At 44.5% G+C, this 21,834-nt stretch overlaps 1 protein-coding gene across 1 annotated transcript in view; it reads left to right on the top strand.

Annotated features, from left to right (window-relative positions):
* The first annotated feature begins 2 nt into the window (after positions 1-2).
* Positions 3-21,834, top strand: part of DEAF1 (DEAF1 transcription factor) — a 65,928-nt gene continuing 44,096 nt past the window's right edge. Inside the window, exons 1-6 of the mRNA XM_077458809.1 lie at positions 3-383; positions 8,203-8,291; positions 8,401-8,530; positions 9,475-9,621; positions 10,851-10,990; positions 14,123-14,188. Coding sequence (XP_077314935.1) covers positions 227-383; positions 8,203-8,291; positions 8,401-8,530; positions 9,475-9,621; positions 10,851-10,990; positions 14,123-14,188 — 729 coding nt within the window. The 5' untranslated portion in view covers positions 3-226. The remainder of the gene's footprint in view (positions 384-8,202; positions 8,292-8,400; positions 8,531-9,474; positions 9,622-10,850; positions 10,991-14,122; positions 14,189-21,834) is intronic.

Here is a 21,834-nt window from a genome sequence, read left to right on the forward strand (position 1 = left end):
ACACTCGGCCCCGGAGCCATCTTCGGTGACGATCGGCTTTTCTCGGTGGTTTCCGTGAGCGGGTCAAAGCCGCCGGAGATCGCGGAGAGCTCGGGAATTTCCGTAGCCTGTCGGGTCTTTCCGCGCTATCCCATTCATTCCTTTCACTTTCCGGAGAGGGTGATCGGGTGTTGCCGAGGTCCACTTTCGTGTGTTTCCGGAAGTGTGTTCGGCTGTTTCCGGAGAGATGGACGAGGCTCAGGCATCTCGGCTCGGGTTATCAGAGGCAGCGGCGGCAGTGGCTGCGGTGGCGGCTGCTACTGTACGGGACGGACCAGAAGTGGCCTCGGTCACTGTCATGACTGGGCCTGATGGGAGAAGCGCTGCGGGAAGCGGCTATACAGGTAGGGTGTCATGTAATACCGCAATGTGCCGCTAGGTGGGTCCAGGTATCTTCAATTCTGAGTGTAGTGTCCTTTGATGACCACTAGATGGTGCTGTAAGCATTAGTGTTATAAATTTGGAACTAGTTTCTTTTATTCCCTTCTAGAGGTCCTACTTGGGACCATATGTGCTATATTTCTAATATATACTGATCAGCCATACATTTATGACTACTGACAAGTTAAGTGGATAACATTAATTATCTGATTACAATCACATCTGAAAGTCAGTGGGATATACTGTATTAGGTAGCAAGTGAACATGTTGTCCCTGAAGTTAAAGTGGGGTGCCCCTAAGAAAAAAAAAATTAAAAGTCAGCAGCTACAAATACTGCAGCTGCTGACTTTTAATAATCGGACACTTACTTGTCCCAGGGTCCAGCGATGCGGGGGAACAAAGCCCCCCCTCGTTCCCTGCTCCGCCTGCGGCGCCGTCATTCGTACTGTGGGCACCCGGCTGTGACTTCACAGCCAGGCACCCACTGCGCATGCGCGAGCGGCGCAGGGCGCCGTGATTTGCCGCACAGTCATCTGGAACACGTGACAGGTCCCAGGTGACTGTGCGGCGCGAGGGGAAGTGATGTCACCAGCCCGGGCAAGGAAGAAGGCAGACTACGAGGGACCCCCTAGCAACAGGTATATAGAGGTGAGTAAAAAAAATAATTTTTTCCAATTATTTTTATTTTTTTAAGAATTTTAAGCACTTTTTTATTTTTTGGTGGCAACACCACTTTAAGGCGTTGAAAGCAGAAAAAACGGTCATCACAGTTTGTTGCATACAGGGCTGTTTAGCCACAGACTGGTCAGGATGCCTGTGCTGACCCATGTCCACAGCCAAAGGTGCCTACAATGGGTATGTGAGCATCAGAACTGGACCACAGAGCAATTATTATTATACAGGATTTGTAGTCAACAGCACTTTACAACATGAGGGCAGACCGGTACAGTTACAATACAATTCAATTCAATACTGGAGGAATCGGAGAGCCCTGCCAGTTAGAGCTTATAATCTAGAAAGGTCAAGTGATACAAAAGGTAATAACTGGGGGGGGGGGGGGGTGATCTGATGGAGAAAATTAAAGTACAGTTGTTAGGTAAAGGCAGGATTTCTTCTCTGAAGAGGAGGGTTTTCAGGGATCATTTAAAAACAGAGTAGGAGATAACCGGACAGATTGGGGTAGGGAGTTCCATAGAATGGGAGAGGCTCTGGAAAAGTCTTGGAGGTGACAAGGGAGCTAGAGAGCAGGAGGTCTTGAGCGGAATGAAGAGAATGATTACATTGGTATTTTTCGATTAGTTTAGTGATGTAACGGGGGGGCAGGTTGTGGATGGCTTTGTAAGTTGTTGTTAGTATCTTGAATTGAATTTGTTGGGTGAAGCCAGTGGAGGGATTGACAGAGAGGAGTAGCAGACACTGAGCGGTTGGTAAGGTAAAATGGATGAAATTGGCAGCAGCATTCATGATGGACTAAAGGGAGGATAGCCGTGTAAAGGTACTCCTGTGAGGAGGGAGTTTCAGTAGTGGAGACAAGAGATGACTAACTAGGAGCTTTGTGGTGTGATTGGTTAGAAAGGCGTGTATCTTAGAGATGTAGAGGTGGCAAGATGTGGACAGTGGTTTGACGTGGGGCCTAAAGCAGGGCTCGACAAACCCCGGGCGCCTGGTCGCATTTGCGCCTAGAATTCGTGTCCTGGCGACTGGGGCAACGCTGCTGGGGTATCCCGTCTCCATTTGGACCCCGAACTCCGCCGCGCAATTGCATCGGGCCGCGCCGGCCAGTAATTGAGGCCGCGGCTTTGCGGCCTTCTAAAATCTTTCGGTAGTCTGGCGCCATCTTGTGGTGGATGTAGAAATTACACCCTATTCCAATAATGCTAATTCCTAATGGAGTGAAGCTCCCCTGCCTGTTTTTCACTGCCCGCCCATTTCCTTCCCAAAGTGAAGAGAAGGAAAAAAAATGGTTCAAGAATGGTACGAGGAACACAACAAGTCCGATCTATGGAGGCCCCACCTCGCAATTTACAGGATTTAAGGGATCTGCTACTGACAGCTTGGTGCTAGATACCACAGAATACCTTCAGAGATATAGTGACGTCCATGCGTTAAAGGGTCAAGGCTGGTTTGGCAGTGAAAAAGGGACCAGTACTACTCAATATCAGGTGGGCGGCCATACAATTATGGCTTATCTGTGTACTGTATATGAAAACATGTAAAAAGGGGATAGTTTTCCAGCAATTCCAAGCAAATATGATTCTGCTATCTGCAGGACACCACAATAAATACACCATACCTGACTTTTCATTTCATTTAAAATAAAGTGGAATATAGGACCTGCAGAATACTTTGGCATATTCTTTGTATAATACCCCAGAGAACGCTCCATGACAGGAGGAGACCTATCATAAGTAATGTGACCCGTTTCCTTCACCTCCCAGCAGTTTGTTTGTCCATTTGCTATCCAAAAGCCATATAGAAACAGCCTGCACTTCAAATGGGTAAAACAAGCTCACAGTTGCAGCTGTAGCCATCAGCTTGATGCCATTTTCAAGGTCTTCAGTAAGACCCCATTCACACCTGAGGGTTTTGTAGCTTGACGCCTGAAGCTACAAAACGCTGGAGGGGAAAAAATCCATTATTCTCAATGGAGATGGTTTACATCTCCACTCCAAGTCGCCTGAAGCCCTACGCCTGAAGCTCAAACAAGTTCCGGACCCTTTTTTGTCGCGCCAATCGGGCTGATTTGGGCGTTTTTCTTCTTTTAACATTGGTGACCTTTTGCCCTGCACAAATTCGCGGCAAATCGCGGTAAAAAACGCGGCAAAAAACGCTTGAAAAGCTACGCTCAGGTGTGAATGCAGCCTGAGCTGGGCAGCTGTAGAGCCGTCTGACCATATTACTGCACTGTAAAGGGACACCACTATAGGACCACAGAATGATTAGTCTCTATGCTGCAGAGATGAAGTAGTACAGGAACCTTTTCTAAAGTCTGAGTGACTTTGGTAATGCTAATTAAGACAGGTCTCATTGACTAACATGGGTTTTCACAGACTTGGGGTCCTACAAGTCGTATCCCAAGTCGTGGCAGTGTGAACCGAGCCTGAAGTTGCTTCAAAGTCGGGCGGCAAAGTATTACTGTAAGTTGCGTGACTTTCGGTGTGAACCAAGCCTAAAACTTCTGTCAAGTTTTTTTCTTTTTATGTCTGTGTCCCATTGGAGAGGTTTTCCATCACTTTCTGCTTCAGAGACACAACGGGAAGTCCATGTCACTCCCTCCAAATTAAGCAATATCTTCTCTTCGTTGTCACTGCTACAAATGTCTCTATTGAAGAATATGACTTTGTGTGTCGGAATCCAGTCAGAATACTATGACTTTGTGTGTCAGTATACAGTCTGAAGAATAGGATTTTTGTGCATCTATATTGAGTTTGAAGAATATGATTTTGTCCTCCACATCCAGTCCGAATATAATATAATATATATATATATATATATATATATATATATATATATATATATATATATATATATATATATATATATATATATATATATATATATATATATATATATATATATATATATATATATATATATATATATATATATATATATGTGTGTGTGTGTGTGTGTGTGTGTGTGTATAATTTTTATTTTTTTTGTTACCTGTTATAATCCTATCCATTTAAGAAATATTTTTTGTCAGTAACAGAACTATGGCTACTTTCTGTGCTTCTAATCAGAGATAAATCTGGTAGTGGTCTGTTAGACACATTGGGGTGGATTTCCTTAGACCCCTTTCACACCACACCGCCCATAGCGTGGGCAGTAAAACGCTGCTATTTTTAGCGGCGTTTTACCGCTGGATTTGCGGCGCATTTCGGCCGCTAGCGGGGCGCTTTTACCCTCGCTAGCGGCCGAGAAAGGGTTAAAACCACCGGCAATACGCCGCAATAGCGGCGTTTTGCCGGCGGTCTTACAGCGCTGTCCCATTGATTTCAATGGGGAGCAGCGGTGAAAGAGCGGTAAACACACCGCTCCTTCGCAGCTCCAGAGAAGCTGCTGGCAGGACTTTTCCCTGACGTCCTGCCAGCGCACCGCTGTAGTGTGAAAGCTTTTTTAGGGCAGATTGCAGGCGCTATTTCTAATGCTACAGCGCCTGTAAAACGCCCTGGTGTGAAAGGGGTCTAAAGGCAAACAGTTTTCACACTTTGCAAGTGCAGTTGCCCTCACTTTCCCCAGAGCTTAGTAAATCTTGTTTTTTTATTTCCCTTGTGCCTGATTGGATATTCTTTACAAAGTTGAGATTTATCTCATTTAATAAGCAACTGCAACTTCACTTGCAAATGAACAGTCTATTTGTCATTGGTAACCCCCCCCCCCCCCCCCATTTATCATGTTGTCACTCCATTATTGCAAACAAATGAAGTTGTAGCCTTAAGTAGCAGCATGGAGCAGTGGTGATTCTAGATACTTGTTGGTCAGTCATTTCGGGTGCCAGGGGGGCACCACAGTAAGGCCGCGTACACACGGGCGGACTGTTCGCCCAACCTTGTCCGCTGAACAGTGTTTGGGCGGACAGTCCGCTCGTGTGTGGGCTTTCAGCGGACAGTTTCAGCGGACAGTTGGACGGACAAAGTCTTTCGGAAATTCCGAAAAACTGTCCGCTGAAACTGTGTTTGAGCGAACAGTCCGCCCGTGTGTGGGCTTGTCCGCTGTACTTTCGAAATGAGCGGACTGTTCCCGCTCGGAAAGTCCGCCCATTTCGAGCGCGTGTACAGGTAGGCGGGGCCCGCGAAGGAGACGTCGCGGGCTCCGCCGCCTGGAATGGGCTTAAAGGGGAACCCCAACGCCGAAAAAAATCGGCGTGGGGGTTCCCCCCAAGTCCACACCAGACCCTTGTCCGAGCACGCTACCCGGCCGGCCAGGAAAGGGGGGCGAGCGAGCGCGCCCCCCCTCCTGAGCCGTACCAGGCCGCGTGCCCTCAACATGGGGGGTGCCTTGGGGAAGGGGGGCCGCGCGGCCCCCCCACCCCAAAGCACCTTGTCCCCATGTTGATGAGGACAAGGGCCTCTTCCCGACAACCCTGGCCGTTGGTTGTCGGGGTCTGCGGGCGGGGGGCTTATCGGAATCCGGGAGCCCCCTTTAAGAAGGGGGCCCCGGATACCGGCCTCCCACCCTATGTGAATGAGTATGGGGTACAATGTACCCCTACCCATTCACCTGTGAACTAAAGTACAATAAAAAACACAACACAGAGAAAAAATATTTTATTGCACAGCTCCGGGGGTCTTCGGGGGTCTTCTCGCCGGACTCCTCCGCTATGTGTGTGTAGCTCTTTTGCTAGCGGAGGAGTCCGGCTTTCTTCCTCCCCGCCGCCGGCCTCTTCTCCCGACTTCGGGGGTCTTGTCCCCCTCTTCGGTTCTTCTGCCGGGCCACCGCGCCTGGTCCGGTGGCCCGGTCTTCTGTCGCCGTCTTCCGTTCTTCTGTCGCCGCCTTCGGTTCTTCTGCCGGGCCACCGCGCCTTCTTGTAGCTCTTTTACAGGCGGTGGCCCGGTCTTCTGTCGCCGCTGTCGTCGCCGCCGCCTTCCGTTCTTGTTCTTCTTCTTGTTCTTCTTCTTCTCCTGGAGATGTTGACTCGACGAGCTCTCCGGCCGGAATGCCAGAGCCGCGCTGTGCGGTCACTTATATAGTGACAATGGGGCGGTGTCACATGGTATATGTCACATGGGTTGGTCACATGGTGACCCCGCCCCCTTACGATGTCATAGTCCCCATGTGACATCAACCCATGTGACCAACCCATGTGACATATACCATGTGACACCGCCCCATTGTCACTATATAAGTGGCAGCGGAGCGTGTCCCTGGCATTCCGGCCGGAGAGCTCGTCGAGTCAACATCTCCAGGAGAAGAACAAGAAGAAGAACAAGAACGGAAGGCGGCGGCGACGACAGCGGCGACAGAAGACCGGGCCACCGCCTGTAAAAGAGCTACAAGAAGGCGCGGTGGCCCGGCAGAAGAACCGAAGGCGGCGACAGAAGAACGGAAGACGGCGACAGAAGACCGGGCCACCGGACCAGGCGCGGTGGCCCGGCAGAAGAACCGAAGAGGGGGACAAGACCCCCGAAGTCGGGAGAAGAGGCCGGCGGCGGGGAGGAAGAAAGCCGGACTCCTCCGCTAGCAAAAGAGCTACACACACATAGCGGAGGAGTCCGGCGAGAAGACCCCCGAAGACCCCCGGAGCTGTGCAATAAAATATTTTTTCTCTGTGTTGTGTTTTTTATTGTACTTTAGTTCACAGGTGAATGGGTAGGGGTACATTGTACCCCATACTCATTCACATAGGGTGGGAGGCCGGTATCCGGGGCCCCCTTCTTAAAGGGGGCTCCCGGATTCCGATAAGCCCCCCGCCCGCAGACCCCGACAACCAACGGCCAGGGTTGTCGGGAAGAGGCCCTTGTCCTCATCAACATGGGGACAAGGTGCTTTGGGGTGGGGGGGCCGCGCGGCCCCCCTTCCCCAAGGCACCCCCCATGTTGAGGGCACGCGGCCTGGTACGGCTCAGGAGGGGGGGCGCGCTCGCTCGCCCCCCTTTCCTGGCCGGCCGGGTAGCGTGCTCGGACAAGGGTCTGGTGTGGACTTGGGGGGAACCCCCACGCCGATTTTTTTCGGCGTTGGGGTTCCCCTTTAAGCCCATTCCAGGCGGCGGAGCCCGCGACGTCTCCTTCGTGGGCCCCGCCTACCTGTACACGCGCTCGAAATGGGCGGATTTGCCTCCGCCTTACGTGGGCGAGTCCGTTCATTTCAAAAGTTGAGCGAACTGTTTGCCCAACCTTGTTCGTCAAACAGTCCGCTCGTGTGTGGGCAAGTCCGCTCATGCAAATTTTGAGCGGACTGTTTGATGAAACTGTTTGCCGAACAAGGTTGGGCGAACAGTCCGCCCGTGTGTACGCGGCCTTAGTGAAGGCATTACTTTTTCTTTTTTGGGACTTTTAGCCAATAAACATGTTGCCCTATGGTGACAATTTCCCTGGTCTTCTGTCTTAATACCGTATGTAAAGCAGTTAGGCGATGCACTGTCCATGTGATTCCTTGGTGGTTAAACAAGCAGTGGAGAATGGAGATTATACGTAGCAAGGAATTATTCACTGGTGCAGGTTGACCTTCTTATGATAAATAAGGGGTCACAAAGTTTTGGTGAGCGAGCACCCCTAAAGGGACATTCAGAGCAGCACAAGAGTTTGTTGGCTCACAGAGGGTGAGGAAGGATCATGTTGATCACATGGCACTTCATGGTCTGATTTCAGAAATTTACATTCACATTTTTTGATTGCACAGTTAGAGGCTCTAAATCATGGGCTAAAAAAAAAAAAAAAAAATGCCCCCCCCCCCATGGAAATCCATGTGGCTGGCACCCTGCATGTAGATCAGGGGGCTGTACGCATGGATGGGGGGGGGGGGGCAGTGCCCGTGCGCCAACACTGCCCAGACGACTACACCACCACTGATCACAATGGAGAACTTCCAGTGGGAGCATGTACCTGTCAAAACCAGGAGGAGGCCTTAAAGTGGAACTTCCCTTTTTGGGTGGAGCTGCGTTGGCAATCAGAGATATACTAATGGTGGGGTAAATATTCCAGTTGGATGTAGTAGGCATTCATTCTTGTTTCTTACTGAAAATGAAATGTTGCATTTTTAGCATTAGATGTGTGCAGATTTTTCAGTGCGGTGGCTTGCTGGTTCTTCCACTTTGATGTGTAGCTTGTTTCCATCTTTCAGAGGTCACAGTGTCCAGTGTTGGAGCGCCAGGAGAGAATGTTTTCACCACTTCAGTGGCCAGCACAGGCTCCCTCTCTGATCATGTCCTGGTGAGTGTACTATTATATTGTAACACTTCTGATAATCATGTCTAGTACACTTTGAGATGTCATTAATGCTTCTCTTCCTTCATACTGTTTGTATCATTTGTAACTGCAGGCTGAGAGAGCATCGCTACAAATTGGAGACAGTCTCAGCACTGAGAAAGCCACTCTGATAGTGGTACATACTGATGGCAGCATTATGGAAACACAGAATATCAAAGTGCCAACATCCTCCATGACGCCTGGTGAGACCTGTACACCTCTGACACATGGTGTGCCCTACAAGACACTTTCCTTCAAGTTATTAAAACAAAAAAAAAGTTTTCATTTTTTTTTTTTGTAAACTGCTGAAAATAATTATCATAATTATAAAACGGAAACCTGACATGGGAAATGCATAAGATGCCATTGCTGACCTTCTGCTGAACATTCTAGATACTCGGATGGCTAGGATTTCCACTTTGTGAGTCACTGACATGTAACTAATTCTGTATCCCGGTATATTCTTACTGTTCTGTAATGAAGGGCTTAAAGTGATTGTAAAGGGATTTTTTTTTTTTTAAATAAACATATTCTACCTTCTGTACCTGGTCTGTGTAATGGTTTTGCACAGAGCAGCAATGATCCTCCTCTTCTTGTGTCCTTCCCATCTTCTGAGTGTCCTGATAGCAAGCCTCTTGCTCATGCAGGCTCAATCCTGAGCCGCTCTATGTGTCTATTGATACACACAGCGCTTCTTGCCCCCGCTCTCTCCTCACAGGCTGTGATTGGCTCCTGCTGCTGCCTCCATGTGGAGTGAGGAGAGAGCTGGTCAAGATTAGGCTCAGATACGTTTTTTTGGGGGGGGGGGGGGGGCTGGAGGTTGGGAGCTGAACATAGAAGGTTTTTTTCCTTAATGCAGGAATGCATTCTGCCTTTGGAACCACTTTTAGCTTAGTATCTCAGTTTATGTATACACACAGTGTAGTCCCATCCTAATATGGGAGTTTATTTATTAGGATAGTACAATAAGCATTGCCGATATGTAACATTTAGTAACGACGAGCAACCAGTTTCTCTTTATCAGGACCATATTGGTGAAGGTTGGGTGTGATTGATTGAAATGATTACACTTTAAGTACTGCTCCTTGCCTTATTACACAAGACCATTAGTTTCCACCCGCTTAACTAATCTTTGCATTGTGTATAGGATCTGAAAGGTCACCAAGCTCTCAGTCCCCAGGACCAGAGAAAGATGACACAAAATACAACTGGGATCAGTCTGCCTATGATAATGAACTTCCTGTACGGTGTCGTAATATAAGTGGCATCTTGTACAAGAACAGACTCGGATCAGGTAAACTATGACTATACCTTTCTTAAATCTGAACTCCAGGGAGATATAAAAGGCACACATAAATGCCACTCTGTAATGATTAGAACGTTACATGTATTTTTTTGTTTCAATGCTGCCAGTGCATTTGACCTGGTATCAGCCTCCTGCAGTCTATTGTGCAACAGAGCTTACAGAGGGGGAGGCAGGGGCAGCCCATCCATTAGGGGCACCCGGACACCGCCCCCTCTCTCCTCACCACCCCTTATATGGTAATGGTTAGATTCATGCATAGTATGAATCTATCCATTGCTGCCCCCTGTTCATGGGTCTGGCCATTTCGGGTCACCGTGTGCATGAATTACAGCGACCAGGGTTTTTTTTTTTAAGCACATGATTAGAGCCATAGGCTCTAATAGGCTTAAAAATAGGGTGGGCTCAGGATGCTGAGGATGCATCCAGGAACCCCCCCAGGTGTGTTGCAACAGCGAATGCATATTTGCAGTGGCAACACTGATCCTTCTCCTGGACAACCGGGAAGTGGGACCGATACCCGCCACCAGATTGGCCGAAAGGACAGACGATCCTATTGGATGCCTAGAAGGAGGGGATGAGATGTACAGCAGATGCGAGGAGGAGAAGAGCCACCCGGTTCCCATGGATGCATGGATGCCTGGTCCCTGCCGCTACTACATGGATGCCCAGTTCCCTTCACTGCTGCATTGATGCCCAGTTCCCGACGCCTAGACGGGGTAAGTGACGGTGGACTGACCAGCGGACAGCGGAGGGGGGGTTTCGGTTGTTTGCTGCCCCCCCCCAAACAAGAAACCACCAGACGCCACCGGGGGGAGGGAGAAGCAGCACAAGCCAATCAGGTGTAATGCAGTGCAGGGAGCATGCTGAAAGAAGGAGAGCAGAGGGATGAGCTTATTGGTGTGCTACTTCTTTTACTGTCCAGTCAAAAGGTGAGGGTGGGAAATAGATCTGTAAATGAAAGTGAAACTGCAGCAGAAAAAGATCAGGTCATCTACGCTTCTGGGCAGGGTTGTGTAAGAGAATAGTTATTTTTTTATTTTTTTAATGACTATGAATTAGATTAATTCCGTTTTTATATATCTGCCTGGACACAAACTGGATTGACAGTGTGTAAATGGCAGTAGCCATTAGCAGCTGTCAGCTTTCAGTTTACTTTCATGAATTACTTGAATCTCAGCTGAATAATATATGGATAATTTATGGTTGTACTCTGACAGGAGGTCGTGGGCGCTGTTTGAAGCATGGAGATGGGTGGTACACGCCAACTGAGTTTGAAGCCATGGCGGGCAGAGCCAGCAGCAAAGACTGGAAAAGAAGTATTCGATATGCAGGAAGACCCCTGCAGTGCCTTATACAGGTGAGCCCAGAAGGACTACATAATTGGGAATCAAGTTTGGGTGGAAGACAGTTCTGGACTGGTGCCGTTCGAGGCTGTCTAGAGGCAAGTTACTGTGTGGAGGGTATGGAAGGAATTGCTTCCAATAGGTTGTATCCCAATTTTAGGTGGTTAGTGATCGACTCGGGGTTTAGGGCTGCTACCTTTTTGATAAGGACAATGGAGCCATTCCCGCGCTGAACAGTTGGGTGATTGGAGAGGAGCGCCTGAGGTCCAAAAGAAAGGTCTCACTTGATGAATTTTATAGTTATTTTATAACTTTAAAATTCATCAAGTGAGACTTTTTTTTTTTTTTTTTGGACCTCAGGCGCTCCTCTCCAAACACCAAAGTGTACATTATTGGGAGGAAAAAATACACATGTTGCTCCAAGCAGCCAGTCATTTTTTCCATTCGTTATCTAGTCTGCACTACAAACAGGCAGCTTGAATCTGATTAACCGAAGAAGTCAACTCAGTTTTTTTTTATTATTTTTTTTTTATGGCGGCTGCTACTGCTTTTTTCCTCGTTTGAAAATGCTAGTTGCTTAGCTGTCATTTTAATCCTATTTCTTCATTATTTAAAGTCACTAACCCTAGAAAAAGTGTGCAGATAAGGGCTTTAAACTTCTGTCTTACTTTCCTGATCTGAATATTTGTGGGTTGTTAAATTTAGAAAGTGGCCATAGCTTTGACCAGGAAATTAGCATTTTCTAACAACAAAGCCCAGGGAATGCCCAGGAAAAAACCCAAGCCTACTTACCACCAGCTCGCAGACAACCAAATTAACTTGTCTAACAGTGCGTTAAAAACAGGGGTTTAGTCCACACGCATTTGCAAACGCATGCGTGAGCCACAGAGCCTCGTCACGGCACCCTGGTATCTGTGGTCCTTACACTAAAATATGAGTGTCCCCACAATGGAGGCACATGCATTCTAATGGATAAATGAGGGCAGGTGGACTGAAGGGGAGCCAACCCCTCCTTAAAGGTACAGGAGCACACCAAACACCCAGCAAATTGCACTATGGCTGCATAGGTGTTGGTGCGTTGCTGGACCAATTAGAATTTTCTAATAGAGGTAATCTGTCATGACAGCTGTGTGTTGATGTGTTTTTAGTGTAGCTGCTGACTCTCGTTCCCATAAGTGCTTTAAGCTGCTTTCACACTGAAAGCGCCACTGTTAATGCTAAAGCGCCACTTGTTTGAGCGGCACTTTAGCGCCGTTTAAGCGGTGCTTTTCGCCCGCTAATGGGGTGCTTTTAACCCCAAATAAGATTAAAAACTCCAGTTTTGCCGCGCTTTCAAAGAGCTGGCCATTAATTCCAATGGGCAGAGTGTTTTGGGACCACTAAATACAGCGCTCCCAACCCACCTCAAAGATGCTGCTTGCAGGACTTTTCCAAAACCTCCCGCAAGCACACCGCCCAGTGTGAAAAGACAAACTGTAATGAATGGCAGGCAGTTTTCAGGTGCTTTGCAGGGGCTATTTCTAGCGCTAAAGTGTCTGAAAGCCATCTCGGTATGAAAGGTCTTTCACTGTGCTGGATGTCTCAGTGCTGAGCGTTAGCACTCCCGGTTATACTGTTAAAGAGCCTATTCACACTCATTCTTTGCAGTAAGGGATGGTAAAATGCTTATTATAACTTCACATACCTGTAGTGGATATCGGTGTGGTGCATTACACTTTAAAAGTTGCAGGCAATGCATCCGCACTGCAGCATACTTTTTTTTACGTTTGTTAAAGTGGTTGTTAACCCTCCTGAAAGTAAAAAAAAAGAAAAAACCCTGCAAGATAAAGGTATAATGAACTAGTATGCATAGCATACTAGCTCATTATGAATTACTTACCCGAGAACGAAGCCCCCACAGCCGTCCTCGTATCCCCCTCCGGCCATCTACATCTATCCCGGAGGTTACTTCCGGGTATTGCGGCTCTGGCGCTGTGATTGGTCGGAGCCGCGATGACGTCACTCTCGTGCATGTGCAGGAGACACCAGGAATGGCACAGTACAACTGAAGCAATGGTACGTGCCATTGCTTCAGTTGGCTTGAGTGCGCATGTGCCGCATGACGTTGGCACATGCACATACAGGGATATCTCCTAAACTGTGCAGGTACAGGTAAGCCTTATTATATGCTTGCCTGTAGTTTAAAGTGGTTGTAAATTGTTTACAACCACTTTAAGGTGTGATGCCGGCTCTTCCAAAATCCTTGACTCGTATGCATTAACGCAAGGAATAGTGTGATTTGGCTCTTAAAGGGGTTGTAAACCCTCAAGGTTTTTCACCTTAATGCATTCTATGCATTAAGGTGAAAAACCTTCTGTGCTACAGCTGCCCCCCCAGAGCCCCCCCCTTTTTCTTACCTGAATCCAATCGTGACGGGGACGAGCACAGCAGCTCTAGCCGCTGTCTCGGGTCTTCAAGGGATAGATTGATAGCAGTGGGAGCCTATAGCTCCCGCTGCTGTCAATCAAATCCAGTGACATGGGAGCTGGGAGATGGGGCAGAGTACTGCTGTCTGTTTCAATAGACACAGCAGCAGGGCTTGGTAGCGTGTCTGCACGGATGTCCCAATGAAAAGCGGCTCTCCGAGGGGGCACTCGAGAAGAGGAGGAGCCAGTAGTGTGGCTGAGGTACCCCAGAAGAGGAGGATCAGGGCCACTCTGTGCAAAACCCTTGCACAGAGGAGGTAAGTATAACATGTTATACTTGTTATAAAAAAAAAAAAAAAAAGGAACCTTTACAACCCCTTTAAATCCTTCTCAGCAGCAGTTGTTCTCTAAGGTAGAAGAAGCTGTTAACTTTCCAAGACTCAGATGACCGCACACATATTAGTGACTGTGTATATTGTACAGAACACTCGGTAAATGTCTTTACACAATGCACCACTGAGTGTTAAGCATCAAAATCCTATAATAGGCCCAGGCACAATATAATGTGCTCATGTTTGCAAACCCTATTTGTACTAAAGAGCATAATCAGTCTAGGGCCTCTCCCTCTGCAGTAACATAGACTGAAAATGGCGTCACCAGTGCTGTAATCTTATTGCCATAAGGATTGTACATTTTAGTATTCTGTAATCCGTCTGCTGAACTGTGTGTTTGTATTTGCAGGATGGCCTTCTGACCCCTCATGCTGCATCCTGTACATGTGCGGCCTGCTGTGATGACCTCAGTCTTGTAAGTGAGAATATATTGCATCAATGATATCCATGTGTTTAAAGGGCCACATTAATTAACAACAACACACACAAATAGCTGTTTCTATGTTTAATTTACGTAAAATTATTATTTAACATTGCTTTCAAAAGAACCATCCCTGTTTTTCAATATTTGTTTACCTATTGCATAGCTCCCAACTGTCCCTGATTTCGAGGGACTGTCCCTGATTTGGAACAAAGTCCCTCTCTCCCTTTTTCCTCCTCGTTTGTCCCTCATTTTGATCTGATCTAAATAGTTGTATATAAAATGTAATATTTGTCTTTAGAAAAGTGTTTTGCATTGCTAAACCTCTCATCCAATTTCTAAATTGCTGCATTGGTGAATTTCAAAAGCCAGTATAAAGGAATAGTAGTGGTTAAAATAAGCACTTGTGGGTTTAACTGATATATATTTTTGTATAATTCTCCTTTAAGGGGGTGTGGCAGGGTGCCTAGGCCTACATACTTTTGCTAATAGGTGTCCCTCGTTCCCATCTCAGAAAAGTTGGGAGGTATGTTATTGTTTTGTTCTGCTTACATATTACTTTCCATGGTACCCCTCCCCTCATTTAACATGCTAATAACATTTTTTTTTAACCACTTGACCCCCAGGCACTTTCTACCACTTTTTGTTTACATGTAACAAATGGTATTTTTTGCTAGCAAATTTCTTAGAACCCCCAAACATATATATATATATATATATATATATATATATATATATATATATATATATATATATTTTAATGCAGAGGCCCTAGAGAATAAATTGGTGGGTGTTGCAATTTTTTATGTCACGTGGTATTTGTGCAGTGTTTTATTTAAACGCATTTTTTGGGGGAAAAAATACACTTAAATAAATTGTAATGCAAAAAAACACAATACATAAGCCAATTTTTGGGTAAAATCTAAAAGATGATGTTATGCCAAGTAAATAGATACCAAACATGTCACGTCTTAAAAATGCGCACGCCCTTGCAACCGCGACAAACAAAGTACATTTTTCTATCTATAGGCGATGCTATTAAAGCCTTTACAGGTTACCACTTTAGATTTACACCGAAGGTCAGGTGCTAAAATGACTGCCTATGATCTGAGGTTCGCAGTGATACCTCAAATGACGATTGCTGTTTTGCATGTGTTCAGGACCAATGCGTGCATTCACCTTTGCATGTGAGCACGGGGGGAATGGGGGCAATTAAAAAAAAAAGTTATTTTTATTTTTTTTATTATTTATTTCTTTTTACACTTGCTTTAAAGCGGTTCTGCACCTTAAAAAAAAATATTAAACGCCAGCAGCTACAAATATTGCAGCTGCTGACTTTTAATAAATTGACACTTACCTGTCCCAGGGTCCAGCGATGTCGGCGGCAGATGATGAGCGATTGCTCGTCTCTCTGCTGCCCCCGCCGCCATCCTCTTGTGACATCAATGGCCATGTGACAGGTACTCTTTATGGAGAGATCTATGGAGAGATTAGCTGCAGGCATCACCCTGGTATAACCACTTGAAGTCTAGCAATGTAGCGGTATGTTGATGGTTGTCAAGTGGTTAAAACCACAAAGTATTCATTGCATCACTGGGTCTCTGTGCAGGGCTGGCAGATCATGGCTGGTGGGAGGAGCTGTACATGGCTTTCTGAAAACATCAAATCACCCTGACTCAGTATTCAAAGGGGGAGATTTACTGAAACTGCAGCACACAGAATGTGGTGCATCTGTGCATGGTAACCAATCAGCTTCCAAGTTTTAGCCTAGGTTCACACTGCTGCGGGTCGTGCAAGTTCAGCTTTCAAACTGGCAATACAGTCTGACTTTGGGGGTGATTTGACAGACATCTGTGCGGTTTCATGCACATATGTCTATTCAAATCGCCCTCGGCGTTATCAAAAGTAGTACAGAAATTACTTTTGGGAATCGGTTTAGCGCCACACCGATTCGGACGTTGCCATTGTCGGTAATAGCTGCCAATGTGGAATGCGATTTGACATATCAAATCGCATGCCAAATCGGCCCAATGTGAATAGGGGCTTATTGTCAGAGCTTAATTGAACAAGCTGTAGTTAGAAGCTGATTGATAACTATGCACAGCTGAGTAAATAAGTTTGTGAAAACCCGCGCTATGGAAACAAAAAAATATATATAATGTGAATATGTAATTTAGGCTGTTGCTGTAGTGCAAGGTAAAAAACCCCAAGTGATGAAAAAATTGATGTTAGAAGCGTCTGGGATATTCTATATCCAAATTTAATTATCACCTTACCTTCTTTCACGGTGATCGGATATCCATTTTAGACGTATGGCAATAAAGAAAAAAGGGTATATAGTGTAATACTGCAACTTTTATTCATAAAAAAACCCCAAATCATTACACTTACATCAAAACTTTTATAATCGTGCAGAAAAACGCTGCCTTGGTGTGCAAACAACCGTCACTAGGTCTCCTCAGCTTGACGCTAGGTCACATTTATTGATCAGATAGTATTCTTTAAATGTGGTAAATGCCTGATATGTAGAACATGCAAAGGAGGAAAGAAAAAAAACAACACATTTTCAAACACGTTAATAATATTAAAAAGGGCTTTCGTAAGCACAGCTTATCATACCATTTTAGAAGATTTCACAACAGGGATTCTTCTAAACTAATTTTTTGTGGTATTGATAGAGTAGAAAGACACTGGAGGGGCACCGATTTAAAACCAGGTATTTCACAAAATAAAACCCAATGGATATACCAATTACAGTCATTAACACCAAAAGGGTTAAACGTGGCCCTAGATGTGAATTGCTTCATAAGCAATTTTAAAATTTTTTTTAATTCTCATTATTTTTTATAATTTTTTTTTATTTTCAACATTATTTAATTTTATTATATATATATATATATATATATATATATATATATATATATATATATATATATATATACACATACATATATATATATATAATATTTCTTGAATGTTGACTAATCTGTGTATGCCTGTTAATTCGCATTAGAATATGAATTGTTATTGGGAATAATTTGTAGCCATTAGAAATAAGGGACAAGTAAAGTACGATATTGTATTTATTGATTGCATAGTCCAATTATGGGAATTTTCTTCATACATTGTTGCCAGTATTAGATTAGATCACATCTTTAGATAAAACAAACGATAGATATATTGAGAAGGTTATTTGCTGTGTAAATACCACACTAAGTACAACATATATAGAATTTAAAGAACATTATTGAGTGCTAGATTGATGGTTTTCATACTTCCTACGTGTGCAGAATGTGGTCATACACAAGGAAGTAACAGCAGTGGGTGTAATGTCTCAAAATTAGTACCAAGATTAGTACCAGATGGCATGTTTCCTGTGGAAACATGAAGTGATCTCATATTGATCACACATGCAGTGGGAGTACCAGAATGGCAGTAACAGCACTTCCGATTCTGGCGGAAACAAGAAGTGATGGAAATTATTACTGCGCACTTATTGAGAGTAGTAGGCATTACCAGGTGTATTAGGTGGGACTTAATGCATAAAAGACAACCAGTCACAGGTGCCACTAGCTTCTAAAGATGACCAGTGGGTAGGGCAAAATGCATCAAGCTGAGGAGGCCTAGTTGTTGTTTGCACGGCAAGGCAGCGTTTTTCTGCACGATTTTAAAAGTAATGATTTAAGTGTAATGATTTTGGATTTGTATGAAAAAAACTAGCAGTATTACACTATATACCCTTTTCTCTTCATTGCCATACGTCTAATATGGATATCCGATTACCGTGAAAGCTGGGAAGGTGATAATTAAATTTGGATATAGGATATCCGAGACGCCTCTAATATATCGGTGGAAGGAAGGTGTCATTCCAATACAATGATCATATCCAACAGCTCTTGCTATTGATGAGGGATACCATCCTGATATAATAACAGACGTATTTAAAGATTATTGCTGGTGAGTGGGGACCCAGGAGGGGAGCACGGAGTGTCACCTGAGAACCAAATCAACTGCGTATTTTGCGTATTTGGATGAAAGGGTGAAGGGGGAAAACACTGCGCTACCACAATATATACAATCAAATAAGCACAGCGGCTATCACTCAAGCAAACAAAGCTGAACAGAATATAAAATAATTAGTGTAGCGCTAGAAAATGTGCAAAAGATTTTTGTGTACAAATATAGTGTACAAAGTGCCAATATAGCTGAAAGAAATATGTAAAGTGAATACTGAGGGGATATATAATCCCAAATAAAAAATGTGTACAATTAAGTGAAACTATAACTTCATATGATCTATGCTAAAGAAATGGACTTCCATTAGTTCTTTCCATTGTAAACTGTCCTCTTAACCACTTAAGGACCAGGCCTCTTTTTCAGACTTGGTGTTTACATGTTTAAAACTGTTTTTTTTTGCTAGAAAATTACTTAGAACCCCCAAACATTTTATATATTTTTTTCTAACACCCTAGAGAATAAAATGGCGGTCATTGCAATACTTTTTTTGACACCGTATTTGCGCAGCGGTCTTACGAGCGCACTTTTTTTGGAAAAAATTAACTTTTTTGAATAAAAAAATAAGACAGCAGTAAAATTAGCCCAATTTTTTTTATTGTGAAAGATAATGTTACGCCGAGTAAATTGATACCCAACATGTCGCGCTTTAAAATTGCGCCCGCTTGCGGAATGGTGTCAAACTTTTAGCCTCAAAAATCTCCATAAGCGATATTTAAAAAATTCTACGTGTGGCATTTTTTGCATTTACAGAGGAGGTCTAGGGCTAGAATTATTGCTCTTGCTCTACCGATCGCGGCGATACCTCACATGTGTGGTTTGACCGCCGTTTTCATATGCGGGCGCTACTCATGTATGCGTTCGCTTCTGCGCGCGAGCTTGTCGTGATGGGGTGTTTTTAAAAACCTTTTTTTTTTCTTATTTATTTTATTATTTAATTGATTTTATTTTTTACACTGTTTAAAAAAAAAAGATCACTTTTATTCCTATTACAAGGAATGTAAACATCCCTTGTAATAGAAAAAAGCATGACAGGTCCTCTTAAATATGAGATCTGGGGTCAAAAAGTCCTCAGATCTTATATTTGGACTTAAATGCAAAAATGCAGCTGCTGCCGTTACCGAGATATCCCTCTTCAAAAATAGGACGTACATCGGCGTGCGCTGGTCGTTAAATGGTTAAAGTGCCAGGGATGGAAATATAGATGGAAATCTTCTCATAAGATGACCCCAAACAGGTAGAAGGACTGTATGAAGAGATGGAACCAGCAACAATGAACAATTGACTGAAGCTGTGTCTGCAATCAATCTTTCATTAGTAAAAGATGGGTACTCTTCCCAATGGTGTTGGACCCACCTATCATACGACGGTGGGTCAGTAAGGCTTGTAATCTCAATGGGTCCCAGTCAGGCTCTGTGAGATGGATCCTGGTAAGGAGTCCTCATTTCTCCATCTTGGAACTTGGATCTTTTGCATATTTTCTAGCGCTACACTAATTATTTTATACACTATTTGGATGGACTTTATATGATTGCACTTTATTTGTTTTGCACTATAATTACACTGAGCACTTTATATTGTTACAGTGGTTGTAAACCCTTACAGACAACTTTGACCTACAGGTATGCCTTGATTAAGGCTTACCTGTAGGACCAAGAAATATCTCCTAAACCTACATGGTTTAGGAGATATTTGCAAAAAGACAGGCACCAATGTCTACGGCGCATGTGCCGTAGACAGTGGTGCACAGGCGCACTGAGCATGCCGCTGCTAACAGCTATATGCTGTTAGTGGCAGCTCCCGTGCGCATGCGCGGGAGTAACGTCATTGCGGCTCTGGCCAATCACAGCACCGAAGCCATAATACCCGGAAAGAAGATGGACGCTCCGTGGAAGAGGGGACATTGGTGACATCGCTGGCTCCTGTGTCAGGTAAGTGACACATAATGGGCTACTATGTGATGTATAGTAGTCCATTATGCTTTACTTTTGCAGGGAAACAAAGAGGAAGTAAACCCATCAGGGTTTACTTCCTCTTTAAGTAATATCATGCCATTGAATACATTGATGTAGGCACTTTATTATTAGATATTTTATTAGTGTTTATTGTTTAAAAGAGCAGCGCTGAGTATAACATCTATTTTTCAATTATGCACAGCTGCACCAGATTCTGTGTGCACCAGTTTTAGTCAATTTCCCCCAATATATCTTTATGAATGGATGTCAGTCTGGAGGAGTGGCAGTTGCTAGGCAGACTGCATTTGGCTAAAGAACACCCTAGGTAGTGATGGCGAACCTTGGCACCCCAGATATTTTGGAAGTACATTTCCCATTTTGCTCATTCACTCTGCTGTGTAGTTGAGCATCATGGGAAATGTAGTTCCGAAACATCTGTGGTGCCAAGGTTGGCCATTACTGTCCTAAGGTAATGTCAATGGCTCCTGCTTTCAGCCAAGCCTGTTCGAGCAGGGAGAGAGGAGGGAAGACTGGCAGACAGGCACAGCGCTGGATTGATACAGGCCTCAGGTAAGTATTTTGAGGGGGAATGGGCATAGCAAATGACAAAACCTTTTTTACTTTAATGAAGCTTTAGAACCATTTTAAGTCCACCGAATTCAGTTTTATGTGATGTGCGGCAATGATGTTGCATGCTCATGAATTCGGTGCATAGTTCAGGTTTTTGACGCTTTTTAGAAAGGAGGAGGTGCATTGTAGACTCCAGGTTCAGTTTGTCCATCATACTGGAATTGGTGTCCATCATTCTGGAGATTTCATAAGTCTATGCTTTTCAGACTTCTGTTCTCTTTCTGCAATGAAGAGACCAGCTCCAGTTCCATACTTCCTTGGTTATCTAGTAACAAGGAATGACTTCTGATCACTCCACATTGTTCAGTTAGTACATGGAATACATAACGTTTTTTAATGCCCCTTTGGGACTCTGCTTTGCTGAGTTGTCAGGTTTTATATCTCTATGTTCCCAGAGGACTACAATGCACTTACAGATCTTAGCACCAGGAACCTTTTTTAGAATATGTGTCAATCTTGTCTGCAGCGTCAGATCTCACAGGTTTTGATGTTGTGCTGATTCTGCCACCTCAGCTTGTCATCCATTGCTCCTTATTTTCTATGCAAGTTCTTGAAGGAGAAGTCTACTTAAATGTCCCGTGGCAATTCATTTTAATCAGGTGAAATTAAACGCTTGATAACCAATTGCTACTGTGCCGGCTGAACTTTCCTTTCCTGTCACCCACTGACATTCAAATAGTCCTTGGCATAAAATAATTGCAAAACTCCACAATGCATTCTGATTTCACAATGAGCTTGTAATAGAAGTGTAATGTATTTTTAGTTTACATGTATATTGAGGTATTCTAGAAGTGTTTTTTTTTCTTCTTTTTTTTAAAGTATTTTGAAAGGCATGATAAAATTTTTGCTCACATTTTGTCATCCCAGCCCATCCATATTTTTGTTGTATTAACCATTGCAATACAGGGCACTTTAACCACATTCCTACCCAGGCCAGTTTTCAGCGCTGTCCGGTTCTGGGCACCAGGAAGGATGTACTGGAAATGGAACGAGTACAAAGAAGGGCAACAAAGCTGGAGGTTATTAGTTACGAGGAAAGGC

The sequence above is a fragment of the Lithobates pipiens genome, unplaced genomic scaffold, assembly GCF_037356315.1.
Source record: "Lithobates pipiens isolate NorthernLeopardFrog02 unplaced genomic scaffold, aLitPip1_a1.2 Scaffold_10, whole genome shotgun sequence".
NCBI lineage: Eukaryota > Metazoa > Chordata > Amphibia > Anura > Ranidae > Lithobates > Lithobates pipiens.